Source organism: Aplidium turbinatum, chromosome 11 (genome assembly GCF_918807975.1).
Source record: "Aplidium turbinatum chromosome 11, kaAplTurb1.1, whole genome shotgun sequence".
NCBI lineage: Eukaryota > Metazoa > Chordata > Ascidiacea > Aplousobranchia > Polyclinidae > Aplidium > Aplidium turbinatum.
In genome coordinates this window covers 7,931,079-7,954,594 of record NC_137482.1, presented here as the reverse complement: position 1 = coordinate 7,954,594, position 23,516 = coordinate 7,931,079, and the positions used below count along the sequence as shown (strand labels likewise).

General features: G+C 38.3%; 2 protein-coding genes across 4 annotated transcripts; one reads left to right on the top strand and one right to left on the bottom strand.

The window, feature by feature from the left end:
- Positions 1 to 221: 221 nt before the first annotated feature.
- LOC145779270 (cyclin-I-like) lies at positions 222 to 13,301 on the top strand. Its single transcript, XM_082590809.1, has 9 exons — positions 222 to 407; positions 1,680 to 1,834; positions 4,405 to 4,536; positions 4,689 to 4,763; positions 5,551 to 5,691; positions 6,374 to 6,604; positions 8,193 to 8,336; positions 8,952 to 9,243; positions 9,643 to 13,301. Exons 2-9 carry the CDS (start codon positions 1,712 to 1,714, stop codon positions 9,771 to 9,773), a joined length of 1,269 nt encoding a protein of 422 aa, XP_082446935.1. The 5' UTR covers positions 222 to 407; positions 1,680 to 1,711; the 3' UTR covers positions 9,774 to 13,301.
- On the bottom strand, positions 5,164 to 22,478 carry LOC145779271 (uncharacterized). Of its 3 annotated transcripts, none has more exons than XM_082590810.1 (7): positions 22,267 to 22,478; positions 21,337 to 21,555; positions 20,052 to 20,216; positions 17,039 to 17,164; positions 16,342 to 16,429; positions 15,798 to 16,011; positions 5,164 to 5,296 (listed from the first exon to the last, which is right to left on the bottom strand). In XM_082590810.1, exons 1-7 carry the CDS (start codon positions 22,354 to 22,356, stop codon positions 5,200 to 5,202), a joined length of 999 nt encoding a protein of 332 aa, XP_082446936.1. In that variant the 5' UTR covers positions 22,357 to 22,478; the 3' UTR covers positions 5,164 to 5,199. The 3 variants fall into 3 exon arrangements, with proteins under 3 accessions (XP_082446936.1, XP_082446938.1, XP_082446937.1); XM_082590811.1 differs by lacking the exon at positions 5,164 to 5,296 and adding an exon at positions 12,092 to 14,073; XM_082590812.1 differs by lacking the exon at positions 21,337 to 21,555.
- Positions 22,479 to 23,516: the final 1,038 nt, after the last annotated feature.

The following is a 23,516-nucleotide window of genomic DNA, read 5'->3' as shown; positions in this document are numbered from 1 at the left end:
GTTTATAAAAACTTTTTTTTAATCTTTTGATGAGCACATTGAATAAAAATACACATTCTTGCATTCGCTGTCATGATTTTGATTGTTTCGACCTGAAAAGGCAATAAATAGGACCAGTAGGTTTTACTCCGTGGATGAATATATAAATGTTGCTTTGTGACGTCATTCATACAAAGGTTTGGTTTCGCCAATTTTGCTTGTTCATTCACCGAACAATTTAGTCACTTGAAAGCTGCCTTGATTTGTATTTTCTATTTTAATACTATATTTTAAGACATGCACGGCATTGCTTAAATCAGTTTTGTTTTATATTTGCGCAATGGACTGCCTATTGCTTCATTAAAGGTGAAATCTATGGATCGCTACTCAGAAAACAAAACGAAACAAACTGCTGCTGTGGAGGAGAGGTAAGCTATGCAGTCTGAGACCAATTTTAAAGTCCACAGGCTAATGATCTCAACGCTATTTTTGTGTTATTTTTGTATGTGTGTTGGTGCATGTTATGAAAGTAATAAGGTAGTCCACGTAAGAGCTGTATTTGGATGAATGTAAGATCTAAAGCTTTGCCATGCAATTATCATCTTTAAGTTCCTCTTGTAGAAGGTTGGAGGCAGTGAAGTGCCAAGTGTCTCTGTTGTGAGATTTATGCTATTACAACTGTATTGAAATCTTTTTCAAAAAGCTTAGGTGCTTCTGCAAACCATAATGACCTGAATACACTGGCCTTGTTAACATGCAAGCCATTGTTGCTGGTGTACCGTAATTTTCATCACAAACTCGATCAAATGTGCCGCTTAGCTCAGCAGAGTTGCTGTCACGGCAACCCTTGATCGGGAGACGAGCGTTCATCAGTAGGGTAAAACTAACCTGTCTCACGACGGTCTCAACTCAGCTTATGTTGCATATTGGTGGGTGAACAATCCAACGCTTGAGGGTCGAAGCGTTGGGACGAAAGATCTCAAGGACGAAACATCTAGCAAACTAGGGCCGAGACGTCGGGACGAAAGATCTCAAGGACGAAACATCTGGCAAGCTTTAAAATTGTAGTCACTTGAGCCCTAACAGCCAAAGCATGATAGCTAGAAAACTTCTGACTTCACTTGAAGAAAATGACAAAGCCTTCACTGTTACCGGATGGTTTTCGGATTTTCAGTGCAAGTATCAAATTAGTTTAAATATTTGAGCATTTGAAGCAAGGCAAAAGTGAAACCAAATATACCAAACAAATAGATTTACCAACTACTACTACTACTAAGATTAACAACTTACTCTAACAACTCTGACTGCTAAGCAGGTCAATCTTGTCAAATTTCAAACAGTGCATGTTGGCAAGGCCTGATGTATACTTAAGAGTGGCTATCCCATATACATACATAGCATAGGTTGCCGTGCTGTAACCATTTACTCATACTTGGGGTGTCTGTAGCATAGTACATATAATCAGTGTCAACACTGAAGTTTATGCAACATGAAAGCAGTTTTGTCTGTACAGTTTACAGTACTTTACAGTTACAGTACAGTACTCGCTGTTGTTTCCAAGTGCTGATACGTATGTATAATTTTATATCTCAGTTACTAATATTGTTGATTTTAGGATACTGTAGTTCCTTAGCTTATTCTTTTATATACAGGACTGTCATAAGATCCAGCACATAAAAGCAGTCAGTATTTTTTTTCAGAGTTTGCCGATTGTAAATCCCTTGAGTTGGGTATGTGGCCCAAGGGAGTAAAAGAAGAATGGCCTCTGCAGCGGTTAGTTGGGGTGCTTGATGATACACAAAATAGAGAAAAGGAATCATGGAAATTGGCATCCTTGTCACCACACGCAACAATGGTATTTTTTTATTTGTCAACTGTATTTGTTTAAGTGACAGCATATGAAATGTGAGCGTAAATTGGTTTGTTTCACAATTACTTGACACAAAGTATAATTTTTTTAGCTACCCATTTGCATAATACATACACATTCAATTACACTTGCATCTGTTTAATGAAATAAAAATGGCAGGTAGGCTACTGTTAAGATTTAAACTTTCAAATTGGTGTTTTGCTGAATATACTGTCAAGCACTTAGCTATGTCTTTGTCTATTGAAGTCAATTTTTGCTGCACATCTGTTGAAAAACATTTGTAAAGATGTTAAAGAAAGAATGGAATGATTAGTTGGAAAATAGCACTTTGCTTGGTGTGAACTTCAATCATTGTTGTGTGCATATCTTGTATTTCTATAACATATGATATACGATATAGATCGGATCTTGAATGAAGCTAATTGTTTAAATTTCAGGATAGGGTGGATAAATATTGAAAATAGGGCAAATGAACAACATAGTGTCACATTTTATATAAAAATTTACATCAAGGTTTCACTGGATCTTGCTTTAAATGACTTTGAGACATGTCACTCACATTTTCATAGGCTTTGAAACTCTTCTAGTTGAATATTTTATAACCATGCAAGCTATAGGCATCTACAAGGGAACATCTGTGCTTAAAAGTAAATGGGCGAGTTGCGATTGAACTGTTGTATGAACCTTTTAAATATAATCCAGAAGCTATTGTTATCTTCAAGTAGTGAAATTATACATTAAATTGAGCATCAAGTGCTTCCTGCACACAGATTTCTGAGCAGTCTGTTCCATAGAAACTTTACTAGTATGGTCTTTAAGTTGGCTATGTCAATTTTTTTATGCATTCTGCTAACATATATTTGAATACTTCAATTTCCGTATTTTTCTTTTTTGATAAAAATATTTGTAAATTATTTTCATTAATATAAAAAGTAAAGATTGCAGAAATAGTGTTATTAATTTGCATGATCTGCAGCAGGCCTATGCACATCTAAAAAGACTAAGCATAAACCTCTGTTTGAAGAAACAGCTATGATTTAATTAGGGTGCACACTGCACAGTCAACTTTATTATGTGTTTGAATATAAGTTTTTATGAGGAACAAAAGTGCATATGTGCAATTTTGTGCATAATTCACAGCAAGCAGAGGTCCAATACAAGTCTGATATGTGTGTTTACTAATTTGTGATTTCGCCATTGCAATGTTTGCCATGCCATTAATATGCAGTTCAGTTATTTGGCAACTATATTCTAAACTTGTTTGCAGAGCAATGTAAATTTGACATTGCATTAAACAGATAAGATTTTGCATGATACACAATCCATGCTACAACAGCATTGGAAATTTTTCCACAGATTGTCACTGTTCACTAGGCTTCAAATGTACATAATTCATAAGCTTCTTTTTCAAAAAAAAATAAACCTGGTTTGCAGTGACCGTTTTTTCATGGTTACCCAAGTCACTTTTACTTTGAGTAAAAGTGCTAATAGCCTAGTCAATTGCAGCCTTATCCTTGTTGGTTTTAAGTATGTTTGTTTGCTTTGCAACTTAAAAGCAAATACGAAAAATTTCTGTGGCAAAGTTTCAAACGTTTAAACTGCCACTTTACAAAATTAGTTTATTTTTTCGTTGTCGGATTTTTTACAAGGGATTGCTAAGCGCCGAAGCTGCATAAAAAAATTTCCTATGTGGTTATCTTTTTTAAAGATTGGGCGGCAAGACATTTAAATACAAATTCACAAATACGCGCCGAGTGCTGTGTATCCATGACGAACACAGCGTTTTACTGAGCAAGAATTTCAACTGCGCGCTCAGTCGCGAACAGGTTTTGTTTATCTTCTTTATGACGTCTGGCTTCGGTTTCCTCGGAAAGGTTCGCGCTCCAATGAGCGTACTTGACCAATGTTAACAAAGAAACTAAAGTCTTGAATGTAGCGTCGCGTCTTCAATCGCATTGTTGCCCCTTTTTTGTTATTTTTAGGTTAACTCACTGATATCAAACCTCTTTCATTTATAAAACTGGGTGTGGTGATGCAAAATCAATTCATGAAGACGCTTAACATGATGGTATCAACACAGTAACATGCTTTATTTTGCTGAAATGCTGACACACACTGAAATGCTCATTGCATATCACACCGGTATTGAGAAAATTTCGTCCTCTTTCGTAAACATACTTCTTACTCGTTTTTCATTAGACCTTAAAAAATGCTAACACCCGACTATTTTGAATGCGTTCTAGTCCTGGCGGTTCTAGTGTAGTTGATAAGCTTTTGCCAGTGGCTTCTTCAGCATCTGGAAAAGCACAAGCAAATGCAAAACATAAAAATTAATCGTAGAAATCAACTAAGAATACGAGGCTATCCAAAATTATTTGAAATAAGAACTTCTCAACAGGTGCAAAACTGCATTAATCCAGACAGCAAATCAGTCATTTTTTACACTGATTCAACGTTTGCTGTAAAAAATGCCTGATTTTCTGTCTGGGAAGATTCATTGCGAAGTATGTCATCTTAAAAAAATCTTTTCTTTAAATGGTAGTGATATTTTTCAGAAGGACATCGGTCCCGATGACAGAGACGATGTGGTGGCTTGGTTTGCACAACTTACCATTCTCTTTCATTTCCATCCTGAAACCTTTTTCCTTGCAACCAGCATTTTGGATCGCTTCATCACATCTGTGAAGGTACGATGAAGAATTCTGTCGCTTATTTATTCCCTTTATTTAAATTTTTAATTTCGATATTTAATTGACGGGTATTGTGCGATATGGTATTATCGGCTGTGGGAGTATCAATATGTTGCACAGTTTTCACTTGTTACATTGTATGCTTTCAGGCTCAACCGAAATACCTCAAGTGCATTGCGATCAGTAGTTTTTATCTTGCAAGTAAAATAGCTGAAGAAGAAGACGTAAGTTTGAGTTTTCCTTCTTGACTTCCTTCAGTTATATATATAGTTTTATGTATATTTTATCTACACTATAGCTTATTTATTGCAAATTATACCAGCTGGTGACCGATTTGTATGATTTGCAGTGGTAGCTTATTTGTGACAGAAATAATTTTTGAGCTTAAGTACTTTAAACCTCAACTTGTCAGCGTGTCAGTTAGAAAATCCGCAAGTATAGCCAAGTTAGCAAGAGGCATTGACACTTTGTCTGGAAAGTCAATAAACACTCCCATACACCTATTGTACCACGCCTACAGTTAGACACAGGTTCAGTTCTATTGAATTTGTTGCTGCTCTGTTAAAGGTGTCAAGAACCTTGTATGATTTCGTTATTAGTTTGTCAAAGGATATGACGCTGCTGGTCTCCTGCGCGCAACGATAAGTAATGCATTTCCGTTCAGCATTTATTATGTTGGCGTTCAATCTTAACGGGCTGTGACTGACGCGTTGCCTCCTGCAATCTCAACCGTATTTGCTTGATCCTGTCACTGAATCTGCAAAGTTGAAAGTCTTTATTTTTCAACAAAATTCAGCTTTCATAGACGTTGGCCTACTCCATACACTTTTTCGAATCGTTATTAACTTGAGCTGACATTTGAATAATCGTTACAACTACAGTACATGTCAAAAAACTGGAAACAATTTCACGTGCCTATTTCAAAAGCAGCAGGTTTTACACCTTTTTGTTGTGCGCAGTAAGTAGGTTACGTTTCACATTTATAACTTGAATATGTATCTGCCTTTTCAGATGGTGCCTTGTACAGGAGACTTGGTAAAGGACAGCGAGTGTGGGTGTTGTGTGAAGGACGTCCTAAGAATGGAGAGGATCATACTGGAAAAGTTATCATGGGATATCAATTCATCCACTCCCCTTGATTACTTAAACATTGTAAGTGTAATGAAATATTAAATACCATAACAAAACTCTTTTAAAAATCGAACTGCGCTTACGTTATGGTAAAGTGCTTTAATATAAAAGCCATTGTTGTCGACATGCGGCCGTTAACACAAATTGTAAGCAGAATAACGCTCTAAATTCAAAACAAGATTTTCTCTCTGTTAAATATCTGGTAGAGCATCAAATTCACCAATCATTTAGATTTAATTTAGCTAAGAGAACGCCATTGTCTGCATTCAATGATTGTCCTATATCAAAGCTTTCCATTTCTCCCTCTTAGCTCGTATCTTTGCTTTTTCCATGAAAGCATTTATACGATTTAAGGACGAGGAAATTTCATGCACTGAACGAGGCTTTGCGCACGTTCCAATGTCCGACTGCTCTCAATTTGAGTAAATTTCCGTTTTACAAAGTGATTGGGCTCATCCTGCTGTCAATTCACGTTTAAAACGTTTATTAACAACAAAATGCATCATACGTTGTCGTCGGTGATAAACTTATGCTGAGATACGAGTCTGTTCTTTGTATTGTGTACATTTCTGGTACGAAACGTTGTTTGATTCTCGTCGAAGCATAAACGGTTTGTTAAAGCCTAACTGGAGTACTAGACTATGCATTTAGTTGTGAACTACCTATGTTGAGGCAAAGTTAACATGCTTTATTTATCTTTCAGTTTCAGGTGCTGTCATTTGCACATTTCACCGATCTCAGTTCTTCCCTTTCATTGCCTCATCACATGGGGATGCTGACCAACCAACTCATACGAGTGGTGTCTTGCTACAGGCTGGCCAGGTTTCCCAGTGCAGCGCTGTCCTTAGCCTTGGTGTCCTTTGAGCTTGAGTCGATAACAAAAGATCCTGTGAAGTGGACGAATGTCACCGGGCAATTACAAGCACTTGCGAAGGTCAGACACGTTTTCACATCTACTCTGGGAACAAGTGGTCAAAAGTAGTTATTTGTCACAAACGCATTTTTTTGCCAACCCCATGTTTATTTTTTAGTTGTCGACGCAAATGATAGACCTTGCCTGTTACTTTAACTGCCGGTTGGTGGGCCGATTATTACGCGTGATATAATTAAAAGAATGATGCTGCTCGCACAGCAGGTGCTATGAAGCAAACAACTTTCAATGCTTTGTCAATGATGGCACTTTGTAGAATATAACTTAGAAACTGTCCAAATATATCCCAGCCTGCAAACAAGTTCTTTCATTTTTTTCACGTCTGCAGACGTTCCGTCAACCTAAAGAAGGATCGACTTACTGGCTCGGGTCATGATATCCGGCCTTTTGCTATTTTTACATTGAATGGATGGATACTTGTAAATAAATTCTCGTTGTCTTCAATCACCCGCGGTAGAAGCTTAATGATCAAACACCTTCGCATCACAGTTTCAGTTAAACTTCCTGATATTTTTCAAGGCGGTGCTTAAGTTATTGGTAGCTGTTTTGTCTGCTCTGCACACAACTGGTCGTTTGCTTTCAATATTTATCTTGTTCTTTTGTATCGAATTGTCGATAAAAGAATACCAACGCTCTGACGATCGACTTTCAATTGTTTGAAATTACAAAAGTTGAAACAATGTCGTGCCAAGTGTAATATTGTCTATTGTTGGGGAACGCATGGACGATTTTTATCAATATTTTGTTCAGTTATTCAGCCTTCCATCTAAACCGTTAATTAACCGATTTCGAGGACCATTGATGGAGTGCTTAAAGTGCTCTCTCGATGGTCCCTAACCCTGACACTAGTCCCCAACATAGATTGGCTCGATCTTATGTTACATCAGTTATGTAAGATAAGTTGCACTTGAAGTTTAAAATCTTTTTGTTGGTTGTCTGAGGTCACATGAAATGCGAAGAGTTTGTGCTGTTCAGCTTTTGCATTTGTGTTTTAGCCCCTTATGTTTGCTCATGGCAACACTTCTTTCGAGTGACGCAGTGCAGCAGTGCCAGGGCTTTTGAGCTGCTTATAGGATGCTCACTTCCTGTCTTAACTATGACTCGCAGCAACCTGGGGTTGATAACACTTTTTGCACTTTTGTTTCTGCTTACTGTTAGGCCGTTTTGCGACGCAGATGTTTCAGGTGGCTTAATAGAAATTTGAAAACAATATTTTTTCATATAACTATTCATCAAATGAAAAGCTCTATTGCCTAACGATCAGTTAAAAATAAAATCTAGCTATCAAGCTGTGTACCGTGCTTCTCTGCTGTCTTTGAATTTCGAAAGTCAATAAGTTACGGGAAAATTAGTTTTTTGAAGCCGAACATACAAAAGTGGAGTCCCTTTGTACGTGTACACAAACGCGTGTAATCAAAGTCGTTTGGCGTATTATTTGAAATCTTTACTGCTGCGAAAGTTTGCTAAATAATATCTCATTGTAACGATACGTACTAGCCTAGACCATTGTATTGGCATAAAAGGCAGTTGGCGTCCATAACACGGTGATGATTACATTTATACAAACTAATGGACGCCGCTTTGTTATCAGGTGAAGACTGACGATCTGATGAGTTGTCGTCAAGCCTTGTCCGCTCATCTTCCAGCTCGAAATGCTGGCCGAGTTTTCAGAAAGAACGTTTGCCTCAAGAATGCTCTTGTATCCGCCCATCAACCGAAAGACCTGTCCACCAAGGTTTGAATAATAATCATGTGCATATAATAAGCCCGAGGCGAAGTGGAACATATGTGGTCGATCACCGAATCTGTGATTTGTTTATTGTTTTGAGGCTAATACGAACCCATCTTGTTTTGACATCTTCTAGTGATGAGTTATCGTTGCAATCGTCAAAGAAGTATAGAAAAAGGTTTTGCTCGACTTTGTGTACTTAATGCTCTTGTTAAGCGCACACCATTGCCACTTAAAAAGTGTCACTGGTGTGCCTCTTCAGGTTTTTGAATTTTCGTTGTGAAGATGCGTCGATATATTAGGCCAGATTAGAACGTTTGTAACTTTGAAACGCAGTTTATTTGCGCGGCGTGTGACGAGTTATTGGCCCTGGATCTGTCAAGTGCAAACAAATTTTATCCTTCCACAAATTCGGTAGTCGGTTACACAGCTGTGTGTAAAAGTGCTCGCCGACAATACGCATAATATATTATCATGTGTTTGTTTTAAGCCAGCTGCAATGTGAAGCAGGTTTGGTCATCCTTGTCATGATTAAACTTTCACCATCGACTTCGCACTTGTAAGCACTGTCATGGTTTTACAAGTGATGCAAAATATTAAAGTTTTTGTGTGTTTGGACAGGTCATTACTCCCCACACGAGTAGCGGAGCCGTGAAACGAAAAGCTGTTGCAGCGTCTCAAGCCAAAGTCGATGTGTGGTCAAAAAAACCTCACCCGGACCTTTCTGCGGACTCGGACATTGTCGAGGGAGCGATGGAAGTGGAAGAAGAGTACGACTCGGATAAGACCTTGACTGCTTCGGAAGGAGAGGATGAAGAGAGAGAAGCTCCTGTATCTCCATCTCGACCACTCACATACGCGGAGATCGTCAAATGTGGCCTGAACTTGCGTTGTGAAGCCATGGACCATCAAAGTACGATATTATATACTTTTGGAACAATCATTTTATTTTATCTTTTGTCCATGAGCCTCATAAGACTGATCCTGGCTGTTTCTCACTTGAAGCTATAAACCGTTGATGTAGGAACAGTAACCTCGTTTGGTAATGGTAAGTTATTTTGTTTAAAATTTTGGGTGTGGTAAGATCCATTTCAATCACTGCCTGAGTGCCACTGAATAGAGAGCTGTCCTTGATGTGCACTGCACAACTGCGCGCACCACTGGTTAAATCATTGGGTTGGTTGTTTTGTTTACTCCAACAGTTTGCGCTTGCGTGCTGTTTGAGCACCACAACCTATTGAATAGTTGCTTTCTGCAACAACAACATCAGATACTTTTTGAATCAGATATCTAAAACGTTTCACAATTGCAGACAGCGATCTCTCTCCACCTGCCGGTGCTGCTTCAGCGGTGTCAAGGCGGTGCAGTCTCCAGGCCTCGTGTGGGTTTATGTCGCCGGCATTACCTTCCAACCACACTTCACAAAGAGGCATTCGTACCTGAGAAAGATTCGTTGAAACACGCACGGATTTCTATGCGTCCAACTGCAGTCGGGCCCCCAGCGCATGGATTTACAAATTCTTTGCCTTTGTTTCTCTTATGAGATGTATACTGTAACTGTATATAAAAAAAATATATATTTTCTATACTTTTTCCATCAGAACTTCATACTTGTCATCGTAGCGGCAATTCTGTCGTTTCACGTCAGTTCTCCACGTCGTGTGATGTTGTTAAACTGGCGAATGATCGTTTTGTGGGCGTTGGCAAACGTGAAGTAGGATGCATGTCTCTCTCAATGCCTTTGTTTTACTACACAGTTTATTTTCTTTCATTTCATCTTTTAATACCTTTTCGTTTGGTCGAATGCCACGCTGTCTCTGAACCGAGTGCGCATTTCTCACAGATTTTTAGAACAACGCGAAAAAATGTTTAGGTATTTGTTTCGTGTCTGCCGGCAAGTTTCTGCCCGGTATCGGTTCCGCGTGTCGGCATGCGGAAACGATCCGTTTTTCCGTAAACTTGTCATTTGCGGACAACTGGGTTGGAAGTTGTCTACGGGATTCGGGGTTGTATTTCAAATTCACTGTGTGTGCATGTTTGTCACTAAACTACTTGGAGAAATTTGACGAGATGGACTTACAGTCTTTTTTGCCTGTACCATACTTTTTGGTGTAAATATAAAAAACACTCTTTTTCTTGCCAGTTCCACTCACGAGTTTTTTTGTGTGTTAAAATTGTTCCGTAAAATCTTTAAGTTTGTTCAGTTCTTTTTTTTGTTATACATACAGAGGATATATATTTTATTGCATGGCATTAGTATTGTGTTTTGTTGTTCATTTTCAAGTTTTACTCAAGAATTCTTTAATAGAAAATGACAGGTTTATTTTAGACAACACTTTGTGTGGCATCAAAAATTGGCGTCGTGTTTGTGTGTGCGTGTGTTTCATAAACGTGTATTTTGTTACGTTGACGTTTCACTTTATTTTGCATGTGTGTTAGACATTGTCACTTTCAAATTGCTGTATTTGACTTTCGCTTCACAATAGTAACAAATTCTTCTGCCCGTCTTCTTGAAAACTCAGTGTCATCTGTTTTGTCATTAATTTGACAGAACCTTCTGTCTTGCCCGTTGGTAAATGTACCGTCTGATGACGATGAAACGACGTCACGATTTTCAAATCTTTAACGCGATTATTGACAAACCAATACAGCGCTGTTTGCTCACCGACAACGTTAGGCTGTTGTGTGGACATCAATCTGTTATCGTCGCCTATCTCTCAACTGTTCTGCGACTGATAGACGCGAGACCTTCCCACTCTGTGTGTTTGTTCATGCTCTGTGAGCGAGAGCAACCGAATGGCGCAATGTCACCTTGCACTCGCGCTGTTGCCACAGTATTGCGTCAGCTTTATACTAACACCGGCTAAGGATAATATCGATTTTTTGTCACTTGACATTGAATCGACCAATTAATTGTTTTAGTTTAGCTTGTAAAACTAAGTTACTAACCCCCGTCTCAGCTTGACTTTTTGTGTGGTTGTAGTAACGTTTCCATCTTGCAAAAACCTTCATTTCTACGTGAAAACAACGTAAATTGACGTTGCATCGATGTAAAAATGACATGGCTTTTGCAGGTAAAGCTTGTAGTGATGAATGTAATAGAAAAGCCGCCAGCGGTAGACATGAACAGTAACGCTTTGCACAACACCCTTAACCGCTTTACTTAACCTTGTGTGAGAAATGTATGTGGTCAGTTATTCGGATTGACGGAACGAGTGGTGTGCGTTTCACCAAGCGGGCGACACCTACTAGCAGTGCATTAATTCTTAGCTCGAGACTTTGAATTAATGCTCACAGCAGATTTTACAATAGCTTCGCGACTGCGTGAGGTGTCACACCACTTGATCCAAGCTGTTGTATTTGTGATGTATCAACGTCGTACATTCGATGTTAGCGCTGGTGATGTTTGGAGAGCTACTATCCCGGAATATCTTTTTACCGTGGGCATGTACATTACGTTTGCAGTTATGTATTCTGTTGCAATTCTTTTTTTTCGTTTTATCTTCTATTCTACTAACCGCTTACGCATTGCTTACGTTGCATTTGCGTCGTAACAAGCTTCCCAGTTACCAAAGTTGATCTTTTCACAGTTACAGACGTTTTTGCGTCTATAGACGTTAAACCAATGCAAAAAAAGAACCAACTTTGTCAATTGGGCGAGATAACTAGCCATCAAGGAGGGTTGCATCATTTGAGTTAATTTTTCCAACATTTTTTCGAAAACAGTTCCTGAAAACAGTCCCCGAACTTTTTGTGCGTCCTGTGTGTGCGTGTGTGGCTAAGGCATGTCGTTCGTTTCATCATTTACGTGTTTTTGCGTAAAACACAACATTATGTTTACGGTAGCACCGGCTCTTTTTTCGCTCGCAGCAGTCACTCTCTGTAATTAACCTATATGGACTCACATTTAGCTTATCATTAGACGATTGGCATGCGTTATTTTGCTATTATGATACGTAGAAACATCGTTACCCAATCAGTATTACTTTTACTCTACTCCCAGTAATGCTCACATAATATTTGCGTATTATATTCATTATCAAGGGCATGGCGGCCTGGAGATGCGGCTTGATTTGTTACATTTTCACAGCTGTTGCTGTCTGACTGAATTTTTCTAATTTTGCACTGGTGAATGATGTAACAGGTTTTGTTGCCTTGTGGCGCAGTATAAGATGTGAAAATGTAGTGTTAAAAAACTTTCAATGAGATTGTTGTCAAATCCTTGTGTTAAAACCCGTTGTGCCAACTGGGAAAGGCAGTAAAAAGACGTTAAAATATAAATTTTAGAAAATTACTCAAACAACGAAAGTCTGCAGAATATAACGAATCAGGCTGCATCTCCAGGAAGCCATGTTGAAAGTTATTTTTGCGTTGTGGAAGCAGGCAAAACAGCGAAAAGTCAACTTTCATATCGCTGTTGTAGAAAATCTTTGTTTTTTTATTAAAAACAAACATATGTTTGCGACCTTTGTGTAAATAGTCTTCGGTCCATCTTGTACATACGAGTTGTTCACTTTTGCAATGTTGTGTTCTGTGGAGGTTACGGACAATTTCATTCATTTTTCTATACCCACCATTGAATCACTAATTCCATGATTTTATCACTTCGCCATTTGCTGGAAATGAGGCAAAAGAAACTGCTACGGTTGTCAATGTCGTTTATTTTTTTGCACTAAATCAATGCATAAGCTCCATTTTTTTTCCATTCTAACCAGCAAATTGAAACTTACGTCTGCATACGTTAAATCAATGCAAAAAAGGTTGACTTGATGGTCGTAATGTCTGTTGCAACACTTTGCGATGGAATACGTCGTATATGACACCTCTGAGAACTGCGATGTTGAAACACTTGATGTTGTACTGATTCTATTCCAACCTTGCTATTTTTTTCTTATTGTGATGTTTTTGTTTTCGGATTTGTTGTAAGTATATTGTTTGATTGATTCTAATAAACTTTCTTTGAAACTGTGATACTCTCGCGAGTGCTTCATGAGGAATGAAATAGGCTACCGTATAAGTTGGTTGTTCAGTGGTCTTTGGGTTTATGACAAAGAGGAAGCTACTGAGCATACAATTTGATATCGTTTCGTAAAATAGTTATAAAATAGCAACTTTGAGGAGCTGGGAAGCCGAATTTCGTGTGAGAAACGTATGATGGACCTTCTGATTGACATGAAATGCATCCCAGACGAGCTTGTATCCAACAACTGAACGTGAGACATTTGCTTTTTCTAATTCAAAACAGGAATTTTTGAAACCCGTATTTACAGTACTTAAGCTGAATCTGTTACCATGGTTGCTAGTGCAGAAACGCAGATGAGTACTAAGATTAAGAAGATTGAACAAAATAAAACCTGAACGGACAAGATCTACCATTAACAGTACATGAAGACGTTCAAAATTGGCTTGTAGCCTAAACAGCAAGGCGAACAATAAAATTTCCAGATGTAACAAAACTTAATGCCGGGTTCAAATTTTATCTAAGTGAATGCATGTTTTAGATCAGATTTCATTAATGAGTAAATATAATAACGGTAACTGTTAACCAACCAGAAATTTGTTTAAAGTTTGTTTACAAAAAACTAGAGAAGCTACTACCACTCAGCCAGTCTTCCAAAGTCAGTCAATGGCAGATGGCTTAAAATAAAGTTGCTGCTACTAAGTAGAAATCCCAGCGTCTTCTTTGAGTTTTGTTATTTGTTGTTGAAAATATCCTCTTCTTTGCAGAATTCTCGACTTGTGCCTTCAAAGTGTGTTTGTCGATTAAAATCACGCACAAACGACGTCAGTTATTTACAAAGAAATCAAATGCTCTCATCGGTCCTAACCAAAGCGGTCTAGACCAGTGGTTCCCAACAGTCCGTGGCAACTTTTGTGCCGTCCGTCGTACAGTTTGCTTCACGTGTTCCGTTTATTCGATTAATTACTTTTTTGTTTCGTTGTTTCGACATTTTCATCATGTAGGCATAACTTTATGCCATTTCGAATGCTTTCCTGTGAGGTTAGGCGTATTTCAATCTTATTTGTAGTCGTGTGTAGTTCAGAGTGATCGCACAAACAGTAGAAGATCTAGGAAGGGCACTTGATCACATGCCCAACCCAAAATCAAGACAAAAACATGTTTTTTTTCCCGTTTTTACAAACGATCTCTTTTATAAAATGTGTGAATTTTTGTGCCTTACAAAAATTAAAAAAATAATACAAAATTTCGAAGTAAAACCCATTGCTCAGTCAAGTAGTCAACAATTTAACTATTTCAGTGTTTATAGAAGCATGAAGTAAAATGTGCCATGCATAGGTCTACCTTCTATGTGGTAAGGTGAAAACACCGCAGACGGATATTCGAAATTTTTCTGAAAGATTAATTATTCAAGACAAAACGGAAACCTTCGTCAAAGATGCGTTATTAAAATCTTGTTGATTTGAAACGTAATTTCAATTTTGAAACCAAACATTGTGGCTCTTACTTCTGCAGAAATCTAGATTTTAATAGGATGAATTTAGTCAACTGCAAAATTTGAGTCTTGGACAAAAAGACAAAATATTGGAACACATATGCACAAAAAGCGACCAAAACAAGAAGTAGGCTACAAATTTGAATCTGAAAATTTGCATTGTTCATTTCGGTGAGAATTTTTGGTCAATTAAATTTTGGCGATTCCCAAAGTTTTTTCTGGATTCGCCATTGCGTAATGCGTACAAGCCAGCATTTTGAATTTCAATCTAAAAATATTTTATTAAAGCAACTTTAAAATAAACTTATTCCCAGCACACGCACACTAAATATTTGCGTACGCCACACCGAATATTTAAGCATAGTTTTGCGTCAGTTTTCTTTTTAATTTTCTAGCGCTCCTTTCCTAAAATAATCGTGCCTTCGATACTCTGCTGGTTACCAGTTCGCAAAAGAAATTTTTACACTTTGCCGGTCCGGCAGTGTAGAAAGGATAACAACCACTTTAGACTGTAGGACAGGGTAACTCAACTTATGTTAACAAAGATCCAGTTTGATAAGTTGAACATTTTTAGCGGTTTGATGAATAAGTTGTTTCACAGGCAACCATGAAATTTAACTCATCGGTACCGGTACCGAAGCATTTTTAGATAAAATGTTACTCAACTTGGACTTTTGACAAAGTGTTGGGGGTCTCGGGGGCGAATCCCCCACCTACTATGATAATTACAGAAAAAAAGTGACTTTCTCCAAGTAGAAATCTGTTTAAAGAGACCCTGAAGCGTGGTAATGAGGTTATTCTTCCAGAAGCCCGAGGTCCACGATCAACACCCAGAAGATCCAAATTCGGCCTACGGTCAGCTAGTTGAGTAGCCCTGCTGTAGGCCTACGGCCCTTGTGTTTTAGCCTCGGCTACTGGTAGGGTATGGTGTTACTGTTATGTCAATTAATATAGAGAAATAACTTTATCAATTAATATATTTCACTATCTGCATATCTTATTGTCGCAATACCTTGGGTAAGAAGGTGAAAACAAAGCAACGTAGCAGTAGAAGCAGCCGAAGACGAAATTAATGCTGGCTCCAATCAATGAGAAGACAAACCCATTGCCATAGTTGTATTTGTAACCGTCGGTGGGGTCACTGAAGGTGTTGAAGAATTCTGGCTGGTCAAAATACTTTCGGATTTCGGCTCCAGTTAAAACCCCGTACACAAATGCCAGGACAGCTGTACAAGAAGCAATTATAGAAATAGTAGAAATTATAGCTTATGTAGTTTTATCACGAAATGGATAAATCGTTCGCGTGGTATTTCTCTTTGGTAGCCTTCATATTGTGCGTTCACTTCACTATTGAGCCTTCACTTCTATGTGGTACTTCATATTGCCTTCTCTTTGAATGGTCAAATTATATTTCTAACGCTTGAAGCTTCGATTCACAATACTTGTTTACTGCAGCAAATTCAACTGATGTTGTGCCACATAGAAGTGGCAACATTTCAACCAGTGTTCAACAAAGCGAACCAGAAAAACAGCAGATTATATAATAGGAGGCTTACATGAAGCGCAATAAGAAGCTCCTACAAAACCAGGCTTGGCGACCCAACGAAATCCATCCGGTGGAGGATCGAACATTATCAAGCACATCTGGAAATTGAAAAACTTCATGATAAGAATGTTCTAATATCACGTTACGCTCTCGGGAGGAGGAGGAGTGCCGACAGGATAATGTAATGCAGGTTGGCGGAAGATCACATTTGGCGTCATATAGCATTTGAATAGGAAGTCAAGCACCACCAGACTCTATGCGTTCATCCCCGACGCCGACACACGCCCCATCGGCCTGACACTACCACGACAGGCATGGGTGCGCCTCAACCGTCTCCGTACGGGCGTCGGGCTTTTCCGCTCAACCATGCATCAATGGGGAAAGGCCTCTTTCTCCTCCTGTGAATGTGGTGGCGAGGAACAGACCACATACCACATCATCATTGACTGTACCATCTTCAAGCCACCGAACGGAGTGGAAGTTCTGCGCGTCCATGGATGATGAAACCAAAGACTGGCTGCTCTCTAGTAGCCTTTCAGTGTAGTCCGGGAACATCGTGAATTTGGGGTGGTAAAAGGATAGACCCTCGGCCTCAGAGGCTCACACGACACGACGACGAGTCCTTAATAGAAAGTTTTTGAAGAGAAGACTCTCTGTTTTAAAGGCCACTTTACAAACAAACGCGAAAAATATAAGTGAAGACTTACCACCAAGAAGCCAGGCACGAAAGAAATGACGTGACAGTAAATAATGACAGATATCCGATTCAACGGTTGCCACCAGCAAAGAAACAATTTATCTCCACAGCTCTGTTGCAGGCATTCATCAAATATCTGATAGAGCACAATATTTTATCACATACTGTAACTAAAATATTGCTTTGTCTAGGCTACTAGGCCTACCTGGCTGAAAAAGGCCAATTTGAAGATTGTGCAAATCTGCCCCATTACTCCCCCAGTGATTAAGGTTTTAAAGAAATTTATAGTTACAATCAATGATATAAAAACTATCTCCAAAAACAGCATTTTAGTATGTTGCACAATATGAATTAGACAAATGTAGTTATAGGCTACTCTTCCACTTTGCTCTGCAAATCTGTAGACTAGCAGTCCAAGAGCCTGAAATCAAAACACCTATTTGTACAGCCAGGTTTCATAAGCTCTGGAGATCGATCTATCAATGCCGCTAACTGCATAAATCGTCACTTGAGCACAAAGTAGACAATTAATAAACGACTCCACAAAACTCCAAAGCTTCATATCCAACTTGTGGCGCCTATTTCCTTCTGGAATACCTTTGACAAAATGACTTAGTTTCAACTAACAGAGCTTGCAGAAGTCAAAGTATTTCGCTCAAGTATGCACAATCAGGGCCTATGAGAGGGGGGTACGGAGGGTACGGCGTACCCTTGAGGGCCCAGGCCTGTGTTTGTTGGGAGGCCCGAAATTGTGGTTTTATAGTTTACGCGCAAAAATGTTTGGTTAAAACCATCCTAAACGACTGGTTTCAAGCATAAAAGTTGTTATTCTTTAGTCCTGGGGGGCCCGTAATCTAGTAAATAGGTCCAGAAAGGTAATCGAGTGCTTTGTGAGCAAATTAGGGGCATAAAGTGGTAATTTAATGCTTTACGTGTAAAAATGTTTTGTTAAAAGCACCCTAAATTAAATCATAAAAGTTAGTTATTCTCCTGTCCTGGGGGGGGGGGAGGGGCATAGTGTAGCAAAAGCAGGTTTGAAAAAAAACCCAGGTGAAAGCCCGGGTGTTTTTTTGTTTTTTAAAAACTATTTGACAAAAGTAGTTTCACGCTTATTTCACTTCAAAATGAATTTCGGAGTTACAGTAGAGCAGGAGCAGGAAAATACTTTCGAAGCAGGACGGGAGCCGGAGTCAAAAAAAGTGACTTCTCTCGTTCACCTCTGCTAGTGCTGGGCATGTGGTGAATGCAAAAGTTAATGAAAAAAGGTTAGGATTGGTCAGATGATTAACTTGATTATGTTTTAACAAAATGTTATGTTTGAGCCGTGGTAGAGAGCTTGGCTTGTACCAGATACATGTATCACTCAGTAACGTTAACGGATTTAACATTAAACACACAAAAAAACAACATGAAAAAACTACTAAATCCAACGTTTTCGACATCACATAGTGTCCTCTTCAGAAATAATTATAAGCTACATCTAAGAGAAATAAAAAAATGAATTTACAAATTTTACATTAAAGATGTACAATAAGCGACACCTCTCAACAGTAGTACAGCACCATCAACAACTGACACACGAATTCAATGCAGAATACACAAATTGGCGAGGGTCAGATCACATGATTGCACAACACAAAATAATAGTTTTATTGCAGCCTGATACTATTATTGCGCACAGATGTCCAATTCTGCAGTAAAATGTTGTGTGGTGGGCAATACGCCTAAGCAAACATCACACTTTTTGCACAAAGGGGGCCCGGAGTGAAAGGGGGGCCCGGAATGACTCTTCGTACCCCTAGTGAAAATTTCTCTCAGAGGCCCTGTGCACGATCAGACGGAGGTCAGCGTCTTCACTTATCAGAGTGTGCGCCATGAAGCAAACCGCATCATCAACTTTCCAATCCACCTCGCCTCACGCTTGGCTCGGTCTGAGTGAATCGACCGATCAAGAAACTTAACAGTTGCTCGATACCTGCCTTGGCATCAAGTTTAAGTCTGACTAAAGGTTGGTAAAAGAGTCTTGACTCTTGGAGTGGCGAAGAAAGGTTTATACGACGAAGAGGACTGTCTCACAAACGTATGCCTATATTTAACGTAGCTTACGTATGCCTATATTTGAACCAGATTCACAAAATCGTTTAAGTGACGTCTTGTGAAACGCTTTGAATTTAAATTAGTTGTATCATCAAACTCATATTGAAAAAAAAAAACATTTGCAAAACATTAGTTTGTTTATAGAAAAAAATTAAACAACTCATAAATTAAACATAGGCTAATCATACCCTATGTAGCCTACTGGTAAGTGGAATGTAATTTTGAAAATTTATCAACAATGGTTAATATTATTTAGTATAGTTTTTGTTTAGGTTAATTTCTTCTAGTGAAATATCCGATGCTAATATTCACTTTAACAACACATTGAAATACGATTTAGCTAACATGGAGGCCACGTAGCTATGCTTTGCGTTAAGGTGTTTGAGTAGGCCTACGACTTATTTGACAACAAACAAAATCACAGTTAGCCAACACAAAAGTAATAAATACTTGTTATCAGTTACAATTACTGATTAATTGTGGTTACACCATGGGCTTTATCCAAGGGGGGTGAGCAATGCAAAATCACCCCCCCCCCCACACACACTGACTTTGAAAAGGTTTTGTGATATTTTATTGATCGAATTTTGAAAAAAAAATATTTCGGTTGTTATCACTATTTTGGTGTGGTAACCCTGAACTTCGCGACAGGCGTTTACACAGTAGACTTTTATTTTAGATAGGCTAAGTCAATAAATGCTTACCCAAAAATGCCATTTCCGAAACATAATTTGTGAAACCATTTGGAAACCCTGTGCATGTAGATGATCAATGAAGTTGATGCTGCAATGGAGAGTCTGGGGGGCTACGCCCCCCAGAAGTTGTAATGACTATGATGATTTTAACTCACTGTCCAAAAATCACCCCCCTCCGAATTCTAAAAGTGGATAGAGCCCCTGGATTACATCATGTTTGCATTGACCTACCTTTTCATAAGATATGCAGCCTTCAACTTCGAAGTTGGTAGGGTTCACTTCGCAAGCTTGCTGCAAACGAATTCCGATGTAAACTCGAGTGTTGTTTGTCGTGTTGTACAGATCTTGCAATGTGTTTTTTACTTTTGGAACCTCAAGAAATTCCTTTGATTTTGCCTGAAAAATTGCACAAAATTAGTCATTAGTTCAAAAACTTATCACCATCCAGAACAAAGTTTATACCTATAAATCAAAACGATGTTTAAGATTTATAAGCAAAATCTCAAAATGTAAATATTGTTGACAGCAGTGATGTACGCGCATACAAAAAATATTGATGCCGTCAGCGCAAACGCAAACGTTCGAAAAACCATACGCCGTATGCGTCAAGCCGTCAACGTAACTTGTAAAAAAGTTGGCGGCGTCAGCGCATACACTAGCGTAAAGTCATTTTGTTTGCTAGGTGCCAAACATTCACAAGGTATAAACCACTCGAAACAAACAAGTTTTATTTTGAATTTCCACGAAGAAATCTGACATTTTGAAAGTGTTCTATGTCATTTTGAATTTTCCATGAAAGTGTTCATCTGACATTTTGCTGCGTTTTGGTTTCAATATGTCTTTGCCCATTGAAAACATTCTTTCAACTTATTCAAAATTTGCAAAGTTTGATAAAAAAAATGCAAACAACAACTAAGACATTAAAAAGTAGGCTATGCGCTAAAAAACCGCAAAAACTTTACGGCGTAGCCTCAAGCGACAACTATCCAAAAAAATGTGGCCGTAAGCGTTAGCGCAAACAAAAAGGGTACGCCACAAGTTTGCGGTGTAGAATTTGCGGCGTATACGTACATCTCTGGTTGACAGTGTGAATCTTCAATCTCAGTTTGATAAAACCTCCTTGAAACTTTAATCCTGAAAGCATTCATGAAAAGCTAGCCTAGCCTAATGGCCGGAGCTTTCACAAGCCAAATTGAAAAAATACGAAGCATAGGCTATTTCTTGTGGAGTCTCGTCGAATGAAATATTCTGAAAGTTTCAGTACCAGTATTAAAGTAGCCATACTAAAATTTGACAGAGGATACTTTCGCACCTGGAAAGTAATTAGGCTGCCATGGTGCGTTTTCGTTCTGCATGAATGGAAGTGTCATTCCTTGTATGAGACACCTGACTTTAAGAATCAAGAAAAGCCTTTTTCGAGGTCTTTATAATGACAAATAGCTTACGGTAGTCTACTAGCAAGATAAATCATTGCGCAAGCTAGTGTGGTAGCAAAGTTCTGTAGCCAATCGTCAACCTTTGTCAAAACGCTTCCCATAAAATCGTCTGTTAAGTAAGCTGGACTTCCAAGAAATGTTTGAAAATGAGGATTGCAAACCAATCTGTCGGTGAATCCCGTGGCGGAAGTGTTGATCGTTATTGGTCCATGCATCAGCATCTCAAACGGAACAAAAACATTGACATGATCGCTGGTTATGACATTAATCATGTAAGGTACCTCCCAAAACATCCATAGCTGAAGACAAAAGTATAGAAAAAATTCTGAAAGTCAACTGACATTGTGGTAGATGTGGCATAACATTAACGTTTTTATTGGTAGATCTAGCACTAGCATAACATTAACGTTTTTAAACTATTTTTTACATCTGTGTAAGAAATGACGTGGCTATCCTTCAATAGCTGGCCTTTTGTTCTAAATCTAGACTTTTTATGGCACTTTAGCTATCCGGCAATGCAGTAATCTGGCTGCACAGGCCACATGAGACTTGTCACACCTTATTGCATTAACGAAAATATCATGAGAGTCCATTGAAATGACACTGGACTTGCATTGAAAAGGTTTAATTTACTTTTTAGTCTTTAGGCTACGCGCTTCCACCAAACCTGAGTAACTGATAAAACGCAAAGATCACCAAAGACATGATTAGGCTACTTGAAGAATTCTAAATTAATATAGACTATCAAGACTTTTTTTGAAACTATTCATATATCAAAAAAGCAATTCAATTCTCAAATCAAAATAGTGGAGTGCAAAAACGTGACGGTTAAAAAAATAATTCCTCCGCGACTACACTTCAACAATCCGAAACTTTACTCTGTCAATCTCAGTGACCGGCCCTGCGTCAGTGGTTCAAAGTCTCATAAATATTCAAAATTGCTAGAATTAAGTTATCAAAGAAGCTTTCCCAGTCCGAGGATAAAGATTCATCAATCAAACCAAACTTACCAAAAAAAGAGATCCATACATGTCAATTTTATGCATGAAAGGAAATTTCTTCATTTTTTCTGCCACTATAATAGTTTCTCCGTTCGTCATTGTGTTCTGTTGTAATCGCTAGTTCGTTCAAGCAAGGAAAAATTCAATTTCACTGTCACAATAACCCAGCTGCGTTCTGACGAAAATCTTTTCAAAACTTCTTTTTAAGTAATTAGTGCCATTGTCATACATGAAATGAGCTTGCTTGAAACAGCAAGTTTGCTGTCTATGATGCAAAAGAACCTAATTGTTTTGTAACTGAAATGAAACAGGCAAACTTAATTCAAACAAGCAAGATTTAAAATTCAGTCCATAATGCTCAGCTCAGTTTGTTCACTTTGTTGTTGTTTCTGACCATCACAACGAAAAACAATAGCCTATATTAAGGTTGCCATATTTGATAATGCATAATGCCTGACTAATTTGTCGCAGTCGCATTGAAAAATGTTTGCGTGCCAAACATGTTTATTATGATAGGCTATAAATTTAGGATAGGCCTACTTCCAAAGCATAGCCTAGGCTATTGGTGCTATCACTTTTTAGGACAGGAGAAAAATAAGAAACAACACAAAAAAAACAAGAATTGTTGCATTTTACTACCCCAAATGTCATTTTTCAGCTAATCAATAGCATTTATGAAAAATGAAAATAGCAGTCACACGTTTAAATAAAATTATGCAGTTTATAAATTCAATTCAATTCAATTTATTTTTCTTTGTCAGAATGCAAAAGAAATGATATTGGGAAAAAGAAATACGGTAACAAAACCAACAAAAGGAAAAGGTGGCAAAACCTTAATGGTTTAAGACAGGGGTGTCCAACCTTTTTGGCCAAAGGGCCACATGTAGTTTACGAATGGTTGCGCGAGCCACTTGTGTATTTACTGCTAATTTGTAATCCTATAAATGACTGTCTGATAATTTCTAATTAAAACCCTTCTCACCCAAATTCTAATCTTAGAAATGTGTTTTTACATTTTATGGGTTATAGGATAAGAAGAGTGAAGTTGGTTTTAAAGTGGTTTAAGGTTTTTAGTTGAAAGCAAGCCAGCAGCAAAGCGTAAAAACTGTCAAATTGGCAATTGACCCTTCTGATGTCGCCGGAACAGCGGAGTTGCGCGTCCCGTAATGTATTGTCCGGCTGTCCCTAGGTTCATCCACGAAAAACTTGCTCGCACAAGTAAGTGCTGCCGAATAATGATGTCACGAAAACTGCCAATC